Source organism: Siphateles boraxobius, unplaced genomic scaffold (genome assembly GCF_051911475.1).
Source record: "Siphateles boraxobius isolate OS27281-9 unplaced genomic scaffold, OSU_SipBor_1 65, whole genome shotgun sequence".
Classification (NCBI taxonomy): domain Eukaryota; kingdom Metazoa; phylum Chordata; class Actinopteri; order Cypriniformes; family Leuciscidae; genus Siphateles; species Siphateles boraxobius.
Genome location: NW_027509192.1, coordinates 9624579 through 9638717, shown reverse-complemented (window position 1 = coordinate 9638717; position 14139 = coordinate 9624579). Strand labels below are relative to the sequence as shown.

At 35.0% G+C, this 14139-nt stretch overlaps 1 protein-coding gene across 2 annotated transcripts; it reads left to right on the top strand.

Annotated features, from left to right (window-relative positions):
* Positions 1 to 6343: 6343 nt before the first annotated feature.
* Positions 6344 to 10084, top strand: cart2 (cocaine- and amphetamine-regulated transcript 2). Of its 2 annotated transcripts, XM_077209909.1 has the most exons (5): positions 6344 to 6375; positions 6864 to 7072; positions 9033 to 9207; positions 9394 to 9477; positions 9782 to 10084. In XM_077209909.1, the coding sequence occupies exons 2-5, from the start codon at positions 7056 to 7058 to the stop codon at positions 9887 to 9889; spliced, it is 384 nt and encodes a 127-aa protein (XP_077066024.1). In that variant the 5' UTR covers positions 6344 to 6375; positions 6864 to 7055; the 3' UTR covers positions 9890 to 10084. The 2 variants fall into 2 exon arrangements, with proteins under 2 accessions (XP_077066024.1, XP_077066025.1); XM_077209910.1 differs by lacking the exon at positions 6344 to 6375 and having other exon boundaries at positions 6755 to 7072.
* The last annotated feature ends 4055 nt before the right edge of the window (positions 10085 to 14139 follow it).

Here is a 14139-nt window from a genome sequence, read left to right as displayed (position 1 = left end):
CTATTATTTCTTTTACTAAGTGACATATGAGGCATCCCTCTATTAGAGGAGCCATGAGGACTGAAACATGTTTACATTTCATCACTCAGCCGTAGCTCTGCATCCTCCTACATTCATTATTCTTGCAATATAACCTCTCCATAAATGGAAATCTTTGGTTATTTGCCTGTTTCCCAGAGCTCGTTCTGTAATAAACCGATGTTGCATAGTGCCACAGGCCTTATGAAATGTAAACAAATTCATTGTCATCTATAAATGTTAATTAAAAATTAGTTGTCAGAAATATCCTTACACTTGTTGTACAATAACATTACACGCATAGAAGTAGGTCTTGCATTAAGATGTTTGTTTGTTTTGTGAATAAGCAGAAAGGGTTAATGAGACCTGAAATAATAAATTCTGCTCCAGTTTATCAGCTATAATCAGTGATGGGTAAGTTACTCTAAAAAAAAACAATTAATTAATAACATCTTCAACATTGTAATTAGATTACTGTACTAATTACTCTCTCTAAAAAGTATTACATTACTTGTTACTAATTACTTTCAAAATCCCATATCAACCTGGAGCAGTTGAACAATACAAGAATAGACATGAAACTGCAATTTTAATTCTTTCAAATAAATAGTATAGAATTGTAAAAAAATATTTTTGATGTGACCAGAGTATTTAAAGGGAGAGGGTTACATTAAAAACATACATTTTATCATTAGACATTCAATTTTGATTTTGAATCCGCTAGTGTTTATACAGTATTTAATGCAATTACATAAGAAGTAACTAATTAAATTACAGGAAAATGAAGAGTAATCCCTTACTTTAGATTTTCAAGAGAAATGTTACTAATTACTTAGTCATGCACCAACACAGGCTATAATTCACCACTTTTACTGTTACAATTAGATGATGGTAAGATTTATATTTTCTATTCTTAATGTTTTAGTGATGTACCCTTAAGATCACACTCAAAATGTAAACCTATAAAAAATTGAAAATATAATTAATATGTACTGTATAATATTTGAAAAAATGTATATAGACTTTACATTTCACTTTTTAAAATGTTGATATTTATAATTAAACAGTTTTATTACATTTAAAAATGCAAATAGAAACATATTGTCTAGTCATCTCAGACTGTTGGGCCCCACTGTATATTCATATTAAAGCATTCTAAAGGAAAGCACACATGTATGTTAGATTGCATTTTGATTTATGTAACCTTAAAATCATGAGAACTCCATAGGTTGTTTCGCATTTCGATCTTTAGATTTACTACAAGTGACTCAAGGATTTTTTCGTACTTGTACAACTAGGCTTGATTAAACCAATTTACGCTGTCATTAACACAGTCATGAAGACATATGTTGTTATTACGAGACTGTGCGAATGATTTATGCCCTGTGGATGGTGAAATCCTAGTAGTAATTGAGGAGAAAAGTCTCTTTCAGAGCTAAATGAAGAAGAGTGGGAGGGAGGACACGCTGGCCCTTCGTCTACAGAAGTCATATTTCACGAAGCTGCTTTTCTGAAAGCCATAGAGCCACACAATATGTCATGGTTTAAACACTGTTTAATGGGATGAGTATTTATTAAAGTCATTGTGTGACATATGTTAATTGCAGGATTACTTCATTCAACTGCCGCCCTTAGCTATTAAATGTGGCTTTTCATGTAAGTCTCTCTGAGTCACTGAAACGAAGAATTTATATGCAAGCTCTCATCCTTGACTTCAAATACGGCCCTCTGCTGGAAGTGCAGAAAATACATTCAAAAATAAACACCTTAGCTAAACAAAGTTTTGCTTACAGCTACACTGTAGATTTACATATAAATCAAAGTCTCTGTGTTTACCATGAATATTAGTTTAAGACCTCCTTTGCAGATTAAAACTGGTGATGTATTACTTATACTAAGCCAGATTTATCTCTTCTGCTAGCAACATCATATTTCAGATCAGCCTATAGCAATGAAACCCCTCAAGCCCTTAAGACTTACACATTGATGTATTGTATATTGATACCATTGTATATCTATAAGATCAGTTTAATAATTAATGTTATATTTTTAATTACCCAAGAGGACCCACACCAAACAGATGTGTACAGTGACAATAACACTTCTATTCTCGGGCTATATCCTACTTTTATTGTTTATGATGACATTACTCTAATATGAAATGAATTCAAAAGGTTTCTGGAGTAAAAGCTATGATCTGCAAATCATTTTATTCAATGCACTTCGAATAAATGTTTACAGAATGAACATTTTTATCAAAGATATCAAGCAGAGACAGAAGAAACCATTTATTATTATTATTATTAATTCCATCTATCTTCCAAAACATTTGTCCTATAGGGTTGTGGGTTTATTTCATTTTATTGTTTACCCAACCACTTGCCCTACTGTGGATTTATTTATTTTAATTTTTCTGATATCACATATACATTTGAAAGGTTGGACTCCAAGATTTCTTCTTGTAACACCAGATTTGAATACTGTATAAGCATATTTAAAGCAAATATTTAAATATTGGAATCATTGAACAATTGTCAATTTAAATATGTGTCAAAATACTTAACTTAAAATAATTTTTAGAGATCTAGTATAAACATATGCAAATATGTGGTGGCAAAATAAATAAATGCTAATTTCATATATCAAACTTAACGAATGGTGTTATTCAGGTAAATGAGGTGTAAATACACAAAGGGAATGCATAAATGGTTTGAAGTTGGTTAAAAACATTTAGGGTTATGCACTTAAAGAAATATTAATACAAACCAATTGAACATTAAACTTTTGGGAATTCCTTGTCTTTTTGAGCAAATTTCAACCCTAATCAAGCAGTTTTCAATGCATCGTTGCCATTGTTGTTCTGTATTAGAGCAGATTTCCCTCCCTACTACCAGCATTTTAATTGAGTATTGGGTTTTTTCACACACCCACGTGTAATGCACTATAACACGCAGCAGCTGTGCCCATCTGAACGTGTACATCCCGAGCACATGATGATATTCACTGGTGATATGGGAGTAGAGGATGAATCGAGAGGAGATAATGAGGCCTGGTCTCTCCCACACAGGAAAAGAGAGACCTCTACAGGGATTCATCTTCAAAGAATGGGTATGTGCTCTCGTTTTCACGCACACAAACTCATATCCTTGCATAGTTACTTGGGCCCTTGTAATTAAACACTTTCTTGCCTGGAAACACACTATATCAAATTAAGCTTAAACTGAAATAACAAACAGATTTTGAGCATGCATTCCCCTTCAAGAGTCATACTAAATACTGTGCGCCATGCAGTTTAATACAATATCTGCAGTATTTTGTAAGCTTCGCAGAGCTGATGATGTCACATGGCACCCATAATCAGCCCAGAAATCTCAGAGATTGTTAAAAACGTGGCCTTTGAAGAGTTTCTCTATGATCTCCTTAAGTGTTATTTCTCGTTATTCGCCTCTTTAATCATGGCAATCCTCCAAACACAAATTCCTGCCAAAGTAAATGAACATCATTTAGTTATGTCTGACAAAGCAGCTTATGAGAAAAACTTCACTGGGGCTGCTCAAGTGATGGTCGCACCATTCTACTGACATGAAAAGTAACGCAAAGCAAGATGACAGGTTAACACCTAAGGCGCTGATAAAATCAAATTTGCTACCAGCCACTTGCATTGAGGCTGATCTGCCTGTCAGAATGAGGAATTGGGCAGATGTAGAAAACAGCTGTAAGTGACATGGCCTTTAAATTCAGGGGCCTGTAAGCATCAAAGGCTGTTCTGCCATCCTGTCTCCTCAGGCCTGAGACATGAGAAACAGCTCTGCGGTGGCCAGTAAATACACACAACTGCTGCTAGCTAGCAAGAGAATTCAAGAACCTTATGAGTGTTGCCTTGTGTCATTTGTCCTGTCGGTTAACATCTCCAATCTAGCAATGCAATTGACATTTGTGGTAATGAGTTTGCTTGTATAACACTTCAGATACATATATAAAAAAATATTTTTATTTATTTAATATAAATACATGATTTTTGATTCCGGACTATTTAAGCAAGTCATATGTAATGTATAGTAGGTACTAACTATAGTAGGTAACTCCAAGACTCAAGAAACCGGGCGCTGATCCTAATTCAAAAATCCTGGAAGGTTGTTGCATCTCAGGTTCATGCTCACCTATTTAAAAGAAATAACCTGTTTGAAAAATTTCAGTCTGGTTTTCTTCAATTGCATAGTACAGAGACTGCCATTGTGAAAGGTGTTAATGACCTGCTGATGGCAGCTAATCCTGGACTACTATACTTATCCTACTTGATCTGAGTGCGGCCTTTGATACTATTTCCCATTAAGTTCTTCTAGATCGACTATTCTCTATAGGCATCACTGGTGACCCTCTCACTTGGTTTAGATCTTATCTCTTCAGATCATTCTCTTCATCTATTTTCACTGGTGTCCCTCAAGGCTCTGTTTTGGGCGCTCTTTTATTTATCATTTACTTACTACCTCTTGGTTACGTTTTTTTTTTTAGTATTTTTACGTAGTTCTAGGAAATACGGTATTAGCTTTCATTGTTATGTGGACGACACCTAGCTCTTCTTGTCCAGTTCTACTCTTCTTACTTCTCTTTTGGACTGTCAAGAGATTAAATCCTGGTTTTCATGCAATTTTCTCGAGCTGAATACTGATGAAACGGGCGTTCTTCTTGTGTTGCACTAAATCCACTTTGGAAAAATCCAACAGCTTTTCACCCTCCATTGATAATCCTACAATCTCCCCATCTACTCAGGTTAAGTCTGAGTCCTGGGTGTCGTCCTTGATAGTACATTGTCTTTTGAAAGAGTAAACAATGTTATTCGGTCTACATATTTCTACTTACGGAACATCAGCCATTTTCGTCACTTTCTCACAACCAATTCCACAGCCATTCTTGTACACGCTCTAGTCACTTCACGTATTGATTATTGCGAATCTCTCCTATTTGGGTTGCCTCACAAACTTCTTCATAAACTTCAGTTGGTCCAGAACTCAGCTGCCTGTATAATTACTAGAACCTCCTCCATTGAGCATCTCTCCTTTTCTCTATCAATAACACTGTCTTCCTGTTAAATATCGAGTAGCGTAAGATTCATCACTTTTAAAGCTCTTCACAATCTTGCACCCTCATATCTGTCCAATTTCCTTAATAAGCGTATTCTTAGATCTTCTTCATCTGTTTCCCTGGTTGTACCTTCTGTTCGTTTAGTCACCATAAGGTCCAGGGTGTTCAGCTGTGCTGCTCCTCCTCTTTGTAATTCTCTTTCACAATTTATAGCCTACGAGAAAGAGATTGCCTGACTACTTTTAAATATCATCTTAAAATGTATCTAATTAAATTACCTTTCTCTGATTCATATTATATTATGTATTATTAAACAGCTTTTGGTTTGTTGTATTGCTGTCTTTTTTGTGACTGTATGGTTCCTTGAGTTTTTTAAAAGGCACCTTTAAATAAAATTTATTATTATTAAATATTATTACATTCACAATTGTGTCATTATCTGAAATAAGCCTTTTTTCACCTTCAAAATCATCTAATGTTTTTTTTAATTTTTTTTATTGACTGTTAGAAAGTGACATCCTAGCATTTTGAGACTGGAAGTTGAAAGTCCAAGATGGGAAAGAGGTTAGTGACCTCTGGAGAGGTTCATTTGATTCTTTCAAGCAGGATGTAATTAGATGTTTAACACTATCTGGGTGTGCTTCACCTGATAAGTACCTTGTCTTGCTCATTTCTTAGGCCAGTTGTTTTGTGGTGTTGCCTAATGATCAATGGGCAAATCAATTGGCTGATTTTCCCCCCTCCCCCACGGGACTTAATTTTGACTGTCACATTGATAAACGAAACAGTGGAAGTGGAATGCCTGAAGTCTGTGTTTAAACCGGACACTATAATGGGCAATTTGTTCACATTCAGTGTCTGTCACTTTATGATAATCTTACATGATTGTGTTAAATGCACGATTAAGAAATAGTCCCGATTTTCCATTCCGCAACAATGGATATGATGCACTAACGAGTTAATAGCTTGTGAAAAATGTAACTTGCTTCGTTTAACTTCGTTATGACCGGGGCCGGGCTGATTCCAAACAACCTGTAATAACCACAATTGTAATTCCTGTACTGTCTTTAATGAACTGCAACAGGTATTGTCATATTGCAACAAAGTAGGAAGTTAGCCAGTTGTTTAGGATAGGAACAAGCAAAGCGACAGTCATAAACGGAACAGTGCTCCCCTCATGAAATATACGCGCTTTTTACAGTAACAGAAACTTTCACGTACTGTATTTCCTTCCAGCGTTTGAGGGGGAAACCATTGACGGAAAATGCGTTAATTGTAAGATGTCGTTTTTATAGTTTTACTACAGTCTGTTCAGCATAAACTACATAAAGGATTGTGCCCAACTGACACGTAGTTATTTAATCGGGTCGCGTGATATGTTCGTGAAATCAATGATGACATCGCGAACATGCAAAAAGACTGATGTAGGATACTGTGAAACAGATATGGGTTAACTATTTTAAGTGAAAAACCAATACGTAGCCTTTAAGTGTATAATTTTAACCAACCACTCCTTGTAATTTGTGGGGTAGCAGGTAATATGGTTTAATTTTATCTTAATGCGACACTCACCCATAGGTAGGCTAGGCTATGGTGCAGGAAACCGTCCACGATCAGGATATGAATGAAGGCCTATATTGACTTACTTGTCTAAATCACGTTGTGCGTCACCTTTAACCTGTTGAACATAGCTCATTTATCGTTTATAAACTGTAACCAAAAATTCAGATGTCTTTGCACTTTTCTCAATGCATAAATTACAGAGAGACTGATAGGCTAATCATGGGGAAAAGCATGGTATGTCAAACACTGCAGGGGTTATGGGACTGGGGATGAAGTTTGCGAGGCTGAGGAGGCAAATGGGTTTTTTGGAAGACGTGCAGACGTGGGCAGACATAAGCGGATCCCAAGGAGACAAATGGGAGTCAAATCATGCCCCATAGCGAAGACCGAATATGGCAGTGGAACAAGGGTAAGATTTTAAACCCCTTAACTCAACACTCACTGCAGTGCTAAAAATAGCTGAAGGTCTGTGCACTTGCTGTGAAAACACCCTGTTTCCAAGGCCTTGGGCAAGTATCACTGGCAGATTTTTGATTTATGTGCATTTTAACATCTGAATAGATAGTTGATGGATGACGAACATCCTTTTGATCATAAACTGTCAATATTCCATGGTTTTCCACATTAATATGTGAAAGACAAAATATTAGTCTTCAATACCCATGAACTGGACAGTACTTCTAAGTAAAGCTAGTTAAATTCTTGCAAGACTAGCCAAGCATCCAGATAAGAGAGATACTGAATGTAGTGATATTTATTGGTAGATAAAACCTATTAAAACCATATATGTGCACGCAAATTTCTGATTCTTCAGAATCGATTCTTGTCCGGTGTATATATTTTTAATGAGTTCAGGAACATGTAATGAAAATGGTTTTCATTCACCCATAACCTCTATTTCCGATCCAGTCCTGTTTGGAAAGAAGAACGAGTTTGCTCACCACACTGTTTAATTTATAAACTCATAGACAGGGGCTATTGGCCAAATCTTCCCAGTTAGTTTATTTTCAGCTTATTATTATTATTATGCATCCATTTTCATTTCGAAGAATGAGAATTTTGCAACAAAACTAAATATGGAAGTGAACTTATCCTTGTGAACACACCCCAGTCTGTGTTTTTTAAAAGCTTTTTATGGACCCAGGAGATTGGCTGAATTTTTCTAAAAACACTTGGTGTGTTTGACATTGATCGGTTAGTCTATGTTTTGATATGAATGTGGACTAAGGAGAGTGAGTCATATGCCTCACACCCATTGTTAAAGGGTCCTGTTGGGAAATTAAAAACCATCACCTTCCGATATATACTGTTGTACGGGTTAATCCTAGGCATATATCTTACAGGAACCTTGTATTTCCACAAATTAATGTAACACCCTAACTATGAGATGTATTCTCAAAATTAATGTGAATGTTGTCAGGAAGAAATTATTTGATCTGCTGATACACAAATAGCCTATCAAATTCAACTGCAAAATAATTTCCTGTACATGTTGAGTCACAGACGGGCAAAAATATTAGCCTATTACATCTACCCAAGTAAAAAGCCTTCCATTGGAAAATATTTTTTTCCCCTTGAAATATAAAAACCTTATTCACCTCCCAGTGATGCTTAGACGAGTCTAGACGTGCTTAAGTAGTTGGGTCTCACTTTCATAGTGCAGATGGCTCTTAGCTCCTTGCAATTAAACATATAAATGAGAGCATTATTCAGTTTTTCTCAAATCACTAATAAGCAAACTTCCTCTTCAAATCATGACTCAATATTAGAATGTTTTAGAAGCTCTCATTTGAAGTTACTGAAGCATTGAAAGGCTAAATAAAGCAAATATCTTAAATGTAATTTATGCAACCACATAATTTACAATGCATGTGTTTTAAATATAATAGTCATTAAAATGTGGTGTGATAGGTAGATAGGTAGATAGATTATATATTTGAATGGACATGTATATGAATATTTATACAAAGTATTATGCAATCAGACTTAAACAGCTATGCATGCCCCAAAATGTTCAAAAGCTGCGCTTATACAATCATCAGCGCCGGCAGTATTTTCATCTGCTCCTCACCACTGAGTCAAAACACATAGACGGATGTGTCCTTAGTGAAGTTGAAAACATAACATTCCGGGGGCAACATTAACGCATTTGATGACTTGTCTCCAGCGCATTTACGCAATGAATGATTGCGCTTACGTGCGAACGAAATCAATGATAAAGGCGGGGCGACTACAGATCACATAAATGCATGCACTTTGGAGCACATAAAAGGGTGCAAGGATGTCGAGATGGTTTATTTGCGCCAAAACTTTTAACAGAGACGTATAACGACGTTGCTCGCTCAAGTTCCAACGCTCTCTCCATTCAGGACCATGGAGAACTCCAGTCTGAGGACGCGCATGGCTGTGTGCGCGCTGCTGCTCTGCTTGTTGACCGGAGCCAGAACGAACGAATCTGAGCCGGAGATAGAGGTGGAACTGGACACGAGAGCCATCAGAGACTTTTATCCCAAAGACCCAAACCTGACAAGTGAAAAACAGCTTGTGAGTAATTCATCTTTTTATTGCGCAATAGAAAGCTTAATTTAGACAACATCGTGTATTTACACAAAAGTGCCACAACTTTTAATAGTTTTTGCTTGATTTTTTTGTGTGTGAAATGTTATATTGGCATGTTTTTGAAGAGATTTGACTGAAGGGACTGAATAGAAATATGTTTTGTCAAACCAGCTCGGGGCTCTGCAAGAAGTTCTGGAAAAGCTGCAGACGAAACGAATTCCACCTTGGGAGAAGAAATTTGGTCAAGTTCCCATGGTATATTTATATTATACATTTTAACATTGTGTATAAGTGCGTGTTACTTGTGCTGGCGACATTGGTCATTGCGCAACACTGGTACTGTTGCATATTTGTCTTGGCTGTTTTATATATCTGTTCATCATTTAATAAAACATTGATTTGTTTATCAATAAACAGTATTTGTTAGATGAAAATTCCTATTATTTTATGATCCACTACGTGTATCCAAACATAAGCCTTTACCAAGTGCGCTTTTACGCAGTGACTCAAATGCTGTAATGGCTAAAGTAACATGATCTCTCCTGTTTTCTCTTGCTAGTGTGATTTGGGGGAGCAGTGCGCGATCAGAAAAGGCTCGCGAATCGGAAAGATGTGCGATTGTCCGCGCGGAGCTCTCTGCAACTTTTTCTTGTTAAAGTGTTTGTGATGAAAAACACACATTCCAGAATGGATTATGAGATTGGGGAATCCATATGCATTATATATCATAAATAACTACATTTTTATTTATATTAATATTTTTTTAAGTGAAGAGACTGAAGACATTGACGCAAAGTTGTAAAGAAATTGTTCTTCAAATATTTGTGATGTAAACACGTGATACTGTCATAATTAATGTTAATCTGCTGTTTTGTGCATTAAAGTGCAAACTTGTTTTGTAAAATTGTCTGTGGATCAGTTGCCTATTTCTATATTTGCATAATATGGAAAATGTGATCATGTTTTTGATAAAAAGACAATAAAAATATTTTAAAGATTATACAAGTACGGATTATAAAGTATTATTCAAATGATTGGGGAAGTTTCTACAAAAGTAAAGCTAAATAAATAAATAAAGTAACACAAAATAAATAAATTAAATGTGATCCATACACTCTGCACAATTAGTTGAATAAATTTTTTTTTCAATACTGGACAACACTGTTTTAGGATGGTAGCGTCCAGATAAGAATAGGATTAATAGAGTCTATTGCCCCTTCATAGCTGGACTCACCTCGAAAACTCAAAATTAATGAGGTATAGTTTCCATATTCCATATTCTGTACAATTAATTAATAATAAATAAATACGTACATACATACATATATATATACATACAAAGGCTACATACATACATATGCATACATAGGGCACATAAATAAAAACAATTTGCATTGTGTAAACAAATCAATTCTTCAACTTTTTCTATAGTATTTATTTCATATTGTATTTGCCAATAAAAGGATACAAAATGCTATTGCATGTCCACAGGAGAAGCATTCAAATATGTAAGTAAGGAAAAAAATAATAGTGGAAAATTTCCAAATAGCCTACTGCATAAAGTAGCACCAGGATAAGCATCGTGTTGTCATTCAATCTGTACAGACCTGAAAATACTTATCTATCCTTTGCCTGTAAGTGCATCTACCTCTTCCTTCTCTTTTTGGAATCAATTAGTTACTATTTGCTAAAAAAAAAAAAAAAAAGCTAAACAAGGTTCTGACCATGTTCAGACTTCACTTTGGTTTAGCCAGAGGTGGACAGTAACAAAGTACATTTACTTGAGTATTGTACTTAAGTACACTTTTTGAGTTCCTGTACTTTACTTGAGTATTATTTTTTCTGGAAACTTTTTACTTTAACTTCACTACATTTGAAAGACAATTATCATTTTCAACGTTGGGTTTGGTCTTCTAAATGCGAATTTTGTCATTGTTTTGGAGCACACTAGCTTATAGATAACAGTATGGCTAACATAATCATACTAAAAGCCAAACAACTTTAAATAGGGCCCTATTTGAGGGAACAGCCATTTGGGTGTCCGAAACTATTGTGGACGTTATTGAGTGCACTTATTCAATCTCACATTCAATCCCACTACTGGAACTGCGTTCTAGAAATACATTTGATATTGATATGAGGGTAGGCAGGCAGGCATAGATTCAGAGGCATAAGGTACTGTTAGGATTACATACAACAATGCAACAATAATAAAACAATGCATTGACATTTACATTTTACTTTTGATACTTAAGTACTTTTAAAAACAAGTAATCTGCGAGGTCTTGGCATACAAGTCAGAGTTGGATTGTTGTGATCAGAGCCTTCAAAAGGAATCCATAATGTAGTTCGAAGCCAATGGGGGAACATAAGCTGATAAAAAAAAAGTTAAAATGCTTGAATATTGAGTTATATATTTCCTCTGACTTGTTCAAATTATGTCAAAATTGCCTCTCGTAAGGAATACGACGATGATGACAATTAGCATAACATGAACTGGCGTCTTCGCAGAAAAGAGCTGTAAATCAATATTTGAAGTGCTTTGCTTTGACTCAGCTGTCCGGAACTATTTCAGACAGACAATTTGATCTCATGGTTATTTGATAAGTTGTTATTCCCAACACAGGCTACATCCGTACTCACCTTCTTTAAGGTGCTTATGTGTGCCTTAAGACTTATTGCTCGGCTTTGTCACTGATGCCACAAATGTATGCTGCTCCCCAAAACTCTTTTTGCAGATCAATATTTCATCATTTTTGGAATGAAAAAAGGGTGTGATGTTGCCCCCTAGAGACATAAAAGAAAAGTTGGGTCAGGCTTGATATGGCTTTGAAAAGCTGAATGACGGTAGTGCTGAATTACTTCTACCTTGCCCTTGAATGGATTTCTGCTGCTGCCAATGTGGAGGACTGAAAATGTTCATACCTGTAATCACTTGGTGATTGTGAGGTTGATTGAATGGCCACTTAATCAGGACAGTAGGAGTTTATGCTTCTTGTATGAAATTGACATTGGCAGAGCTCAATTATTTGCTCAGTACTAATAAGGTTCAATTTCAGAAAAAACTAATTTGGTATGAGATCTAATACAGTTTGATAGGTCTTAGGAATTTTAGTGAAGCTTAACATAATAACTCAACATTAAATACATGTAAAGTATATTAATAAATATAATATAAAATATATTTGACATAATTCAAATGCCTATATTTAAAGCTGCTTATAGTAACTTTTTGGGGTTAAAAATGATCCAAAATATTTTTTTAAGCAGGTACATAACCAGCCAGTGTACTAAACTATCTGCATGCCTTTGCTCGATTCAAAACGGTAAGCTTGTACTAATGTTTTTAATTCCAGTGGTACTGGCGGATTTCTGCGGGAAATTCGAGCATGTCTTTGCTTCATTATGTCACATCTGTACACATAAAGAAGGTGTCCCGGCTAGTGAGCTATATTGTGTGAGGATGTTGGAGGTGGAGATTTATAGCCTTCTCTCACAGCACTTAATATAATTAAACTTGGATACAAGGATAAATATCGGAAGGGCTTTTGAAAGGTAAAAATTATATTATATTCCAGTTTTAAATATGCATCTGATTACAAATAGATGTGTTTGTATTTCAAAGAGAACGAGTTCTAAGGAACATTAATTTGTTGGTATGACAATTAGAAATTAGACTGCACAGAAATGGAAACTGAGCTACAGTTAGCCCTAATACACATTAAATGTAGTCATGCAATGCTGATGTTGTTAAAGGGTAACTAAACACTAAAGCAACTTTTTTTAGTTAATGATCTGTAAGAATGGAGCTTCATAAATGCTGTTCATTGATTCGAGTAAATTTTTTTGACATTTGGGTTTAAAGTGTTTAAAATTTTTACAATATATGGTGTAAAAATGTCTGAGTGCTGCCCTCTTCAGGTTGAACGGTGGCTACTGCAGTTGAATATTCCTATTGATAGTTGTGGTAATGACAGTATCCACACAGGCGCAATGACTGACAGCCGCACATTCTCATCAAAACATTGGATTCATCCGCGCTGTGTCGTGCCGAGGCACAACCCACATAAAGTTGATAGCTAATTCCGCGAATAACTGCGATTGCAGATTTCGAACAGAGACGGCGACAAAGAGGAAAAACTATGAACTGCAGCTTTAAAAATACATTAATAAATAAGATTCAAATAGTTTTAAATTATTATTTAATAATATTTTCATAAAACATACAATAAGATATATTTAAAATAATTATCTTTAAAATAAAATAAAATAATAAAGGATTCAACTGCATATGCCACTGTGTTTAGTTGACACATTGTTATTGTTTAGGAATTCTTAGCAACTTTTGCACTTTTTCATTCCACTAATGTTGAGATTCAGGTTTGGACTTCAAGCGCAACCTTCAGATGACTTGCTTTGCTAATTTCTTTCTGCTTGCATTCTGAGCCTTTTTAGTTATTATCCAATAGCTTGCAGCTACAACAATATAGAACTTAATATAAATTATATGTAATATACATCAATAAATATTCAAAATGGACAAACAGTCAAATAAATCAATATAAATAATATGTAACATATTTTACCATTTTTATTTAAATGTATTATTATTTTTATTGGAACTTAATACAAATTATATGAAAATATGCCAATGAACATTATAAATAAACTTAAAATTAATCAGTTATGATTTATATTTTTATATTATATTTTATATTTCAAATACAAATTTCTCTGATGTTGAGATTCACTGATGTTGGACCTTAAGCACAAACTCCATGACTTACCTAGATCAAATCCTTCTGCTTGCATTCTGGGTGAGCCTAGTTACTATCCAATATGGCAGATTGCAGCCAAAAATACCAGCATTACCTGATGGATCATAGAGTAGGACTGCAATGTCATCCTACCAGCCGT

Coding starts and splice junctions, on each gene's coding strand:
- cart2 (XM_077209909.1), top strand. Junction 9,208..9,393: donor TGACAAGTGAAAAACAGCTT/GTGAGTAATTCA, acceptor TTGTCAAACCAG/CTCGGGGCTCTGCAAGAAGT. Junction 9,478..9,781: donor AATTTGGTCAAGTTCCCATG/GTATATTTATAT, acceptor TTCTCTTGCTAG/TGTGATTTGGGGGAGCAGTG.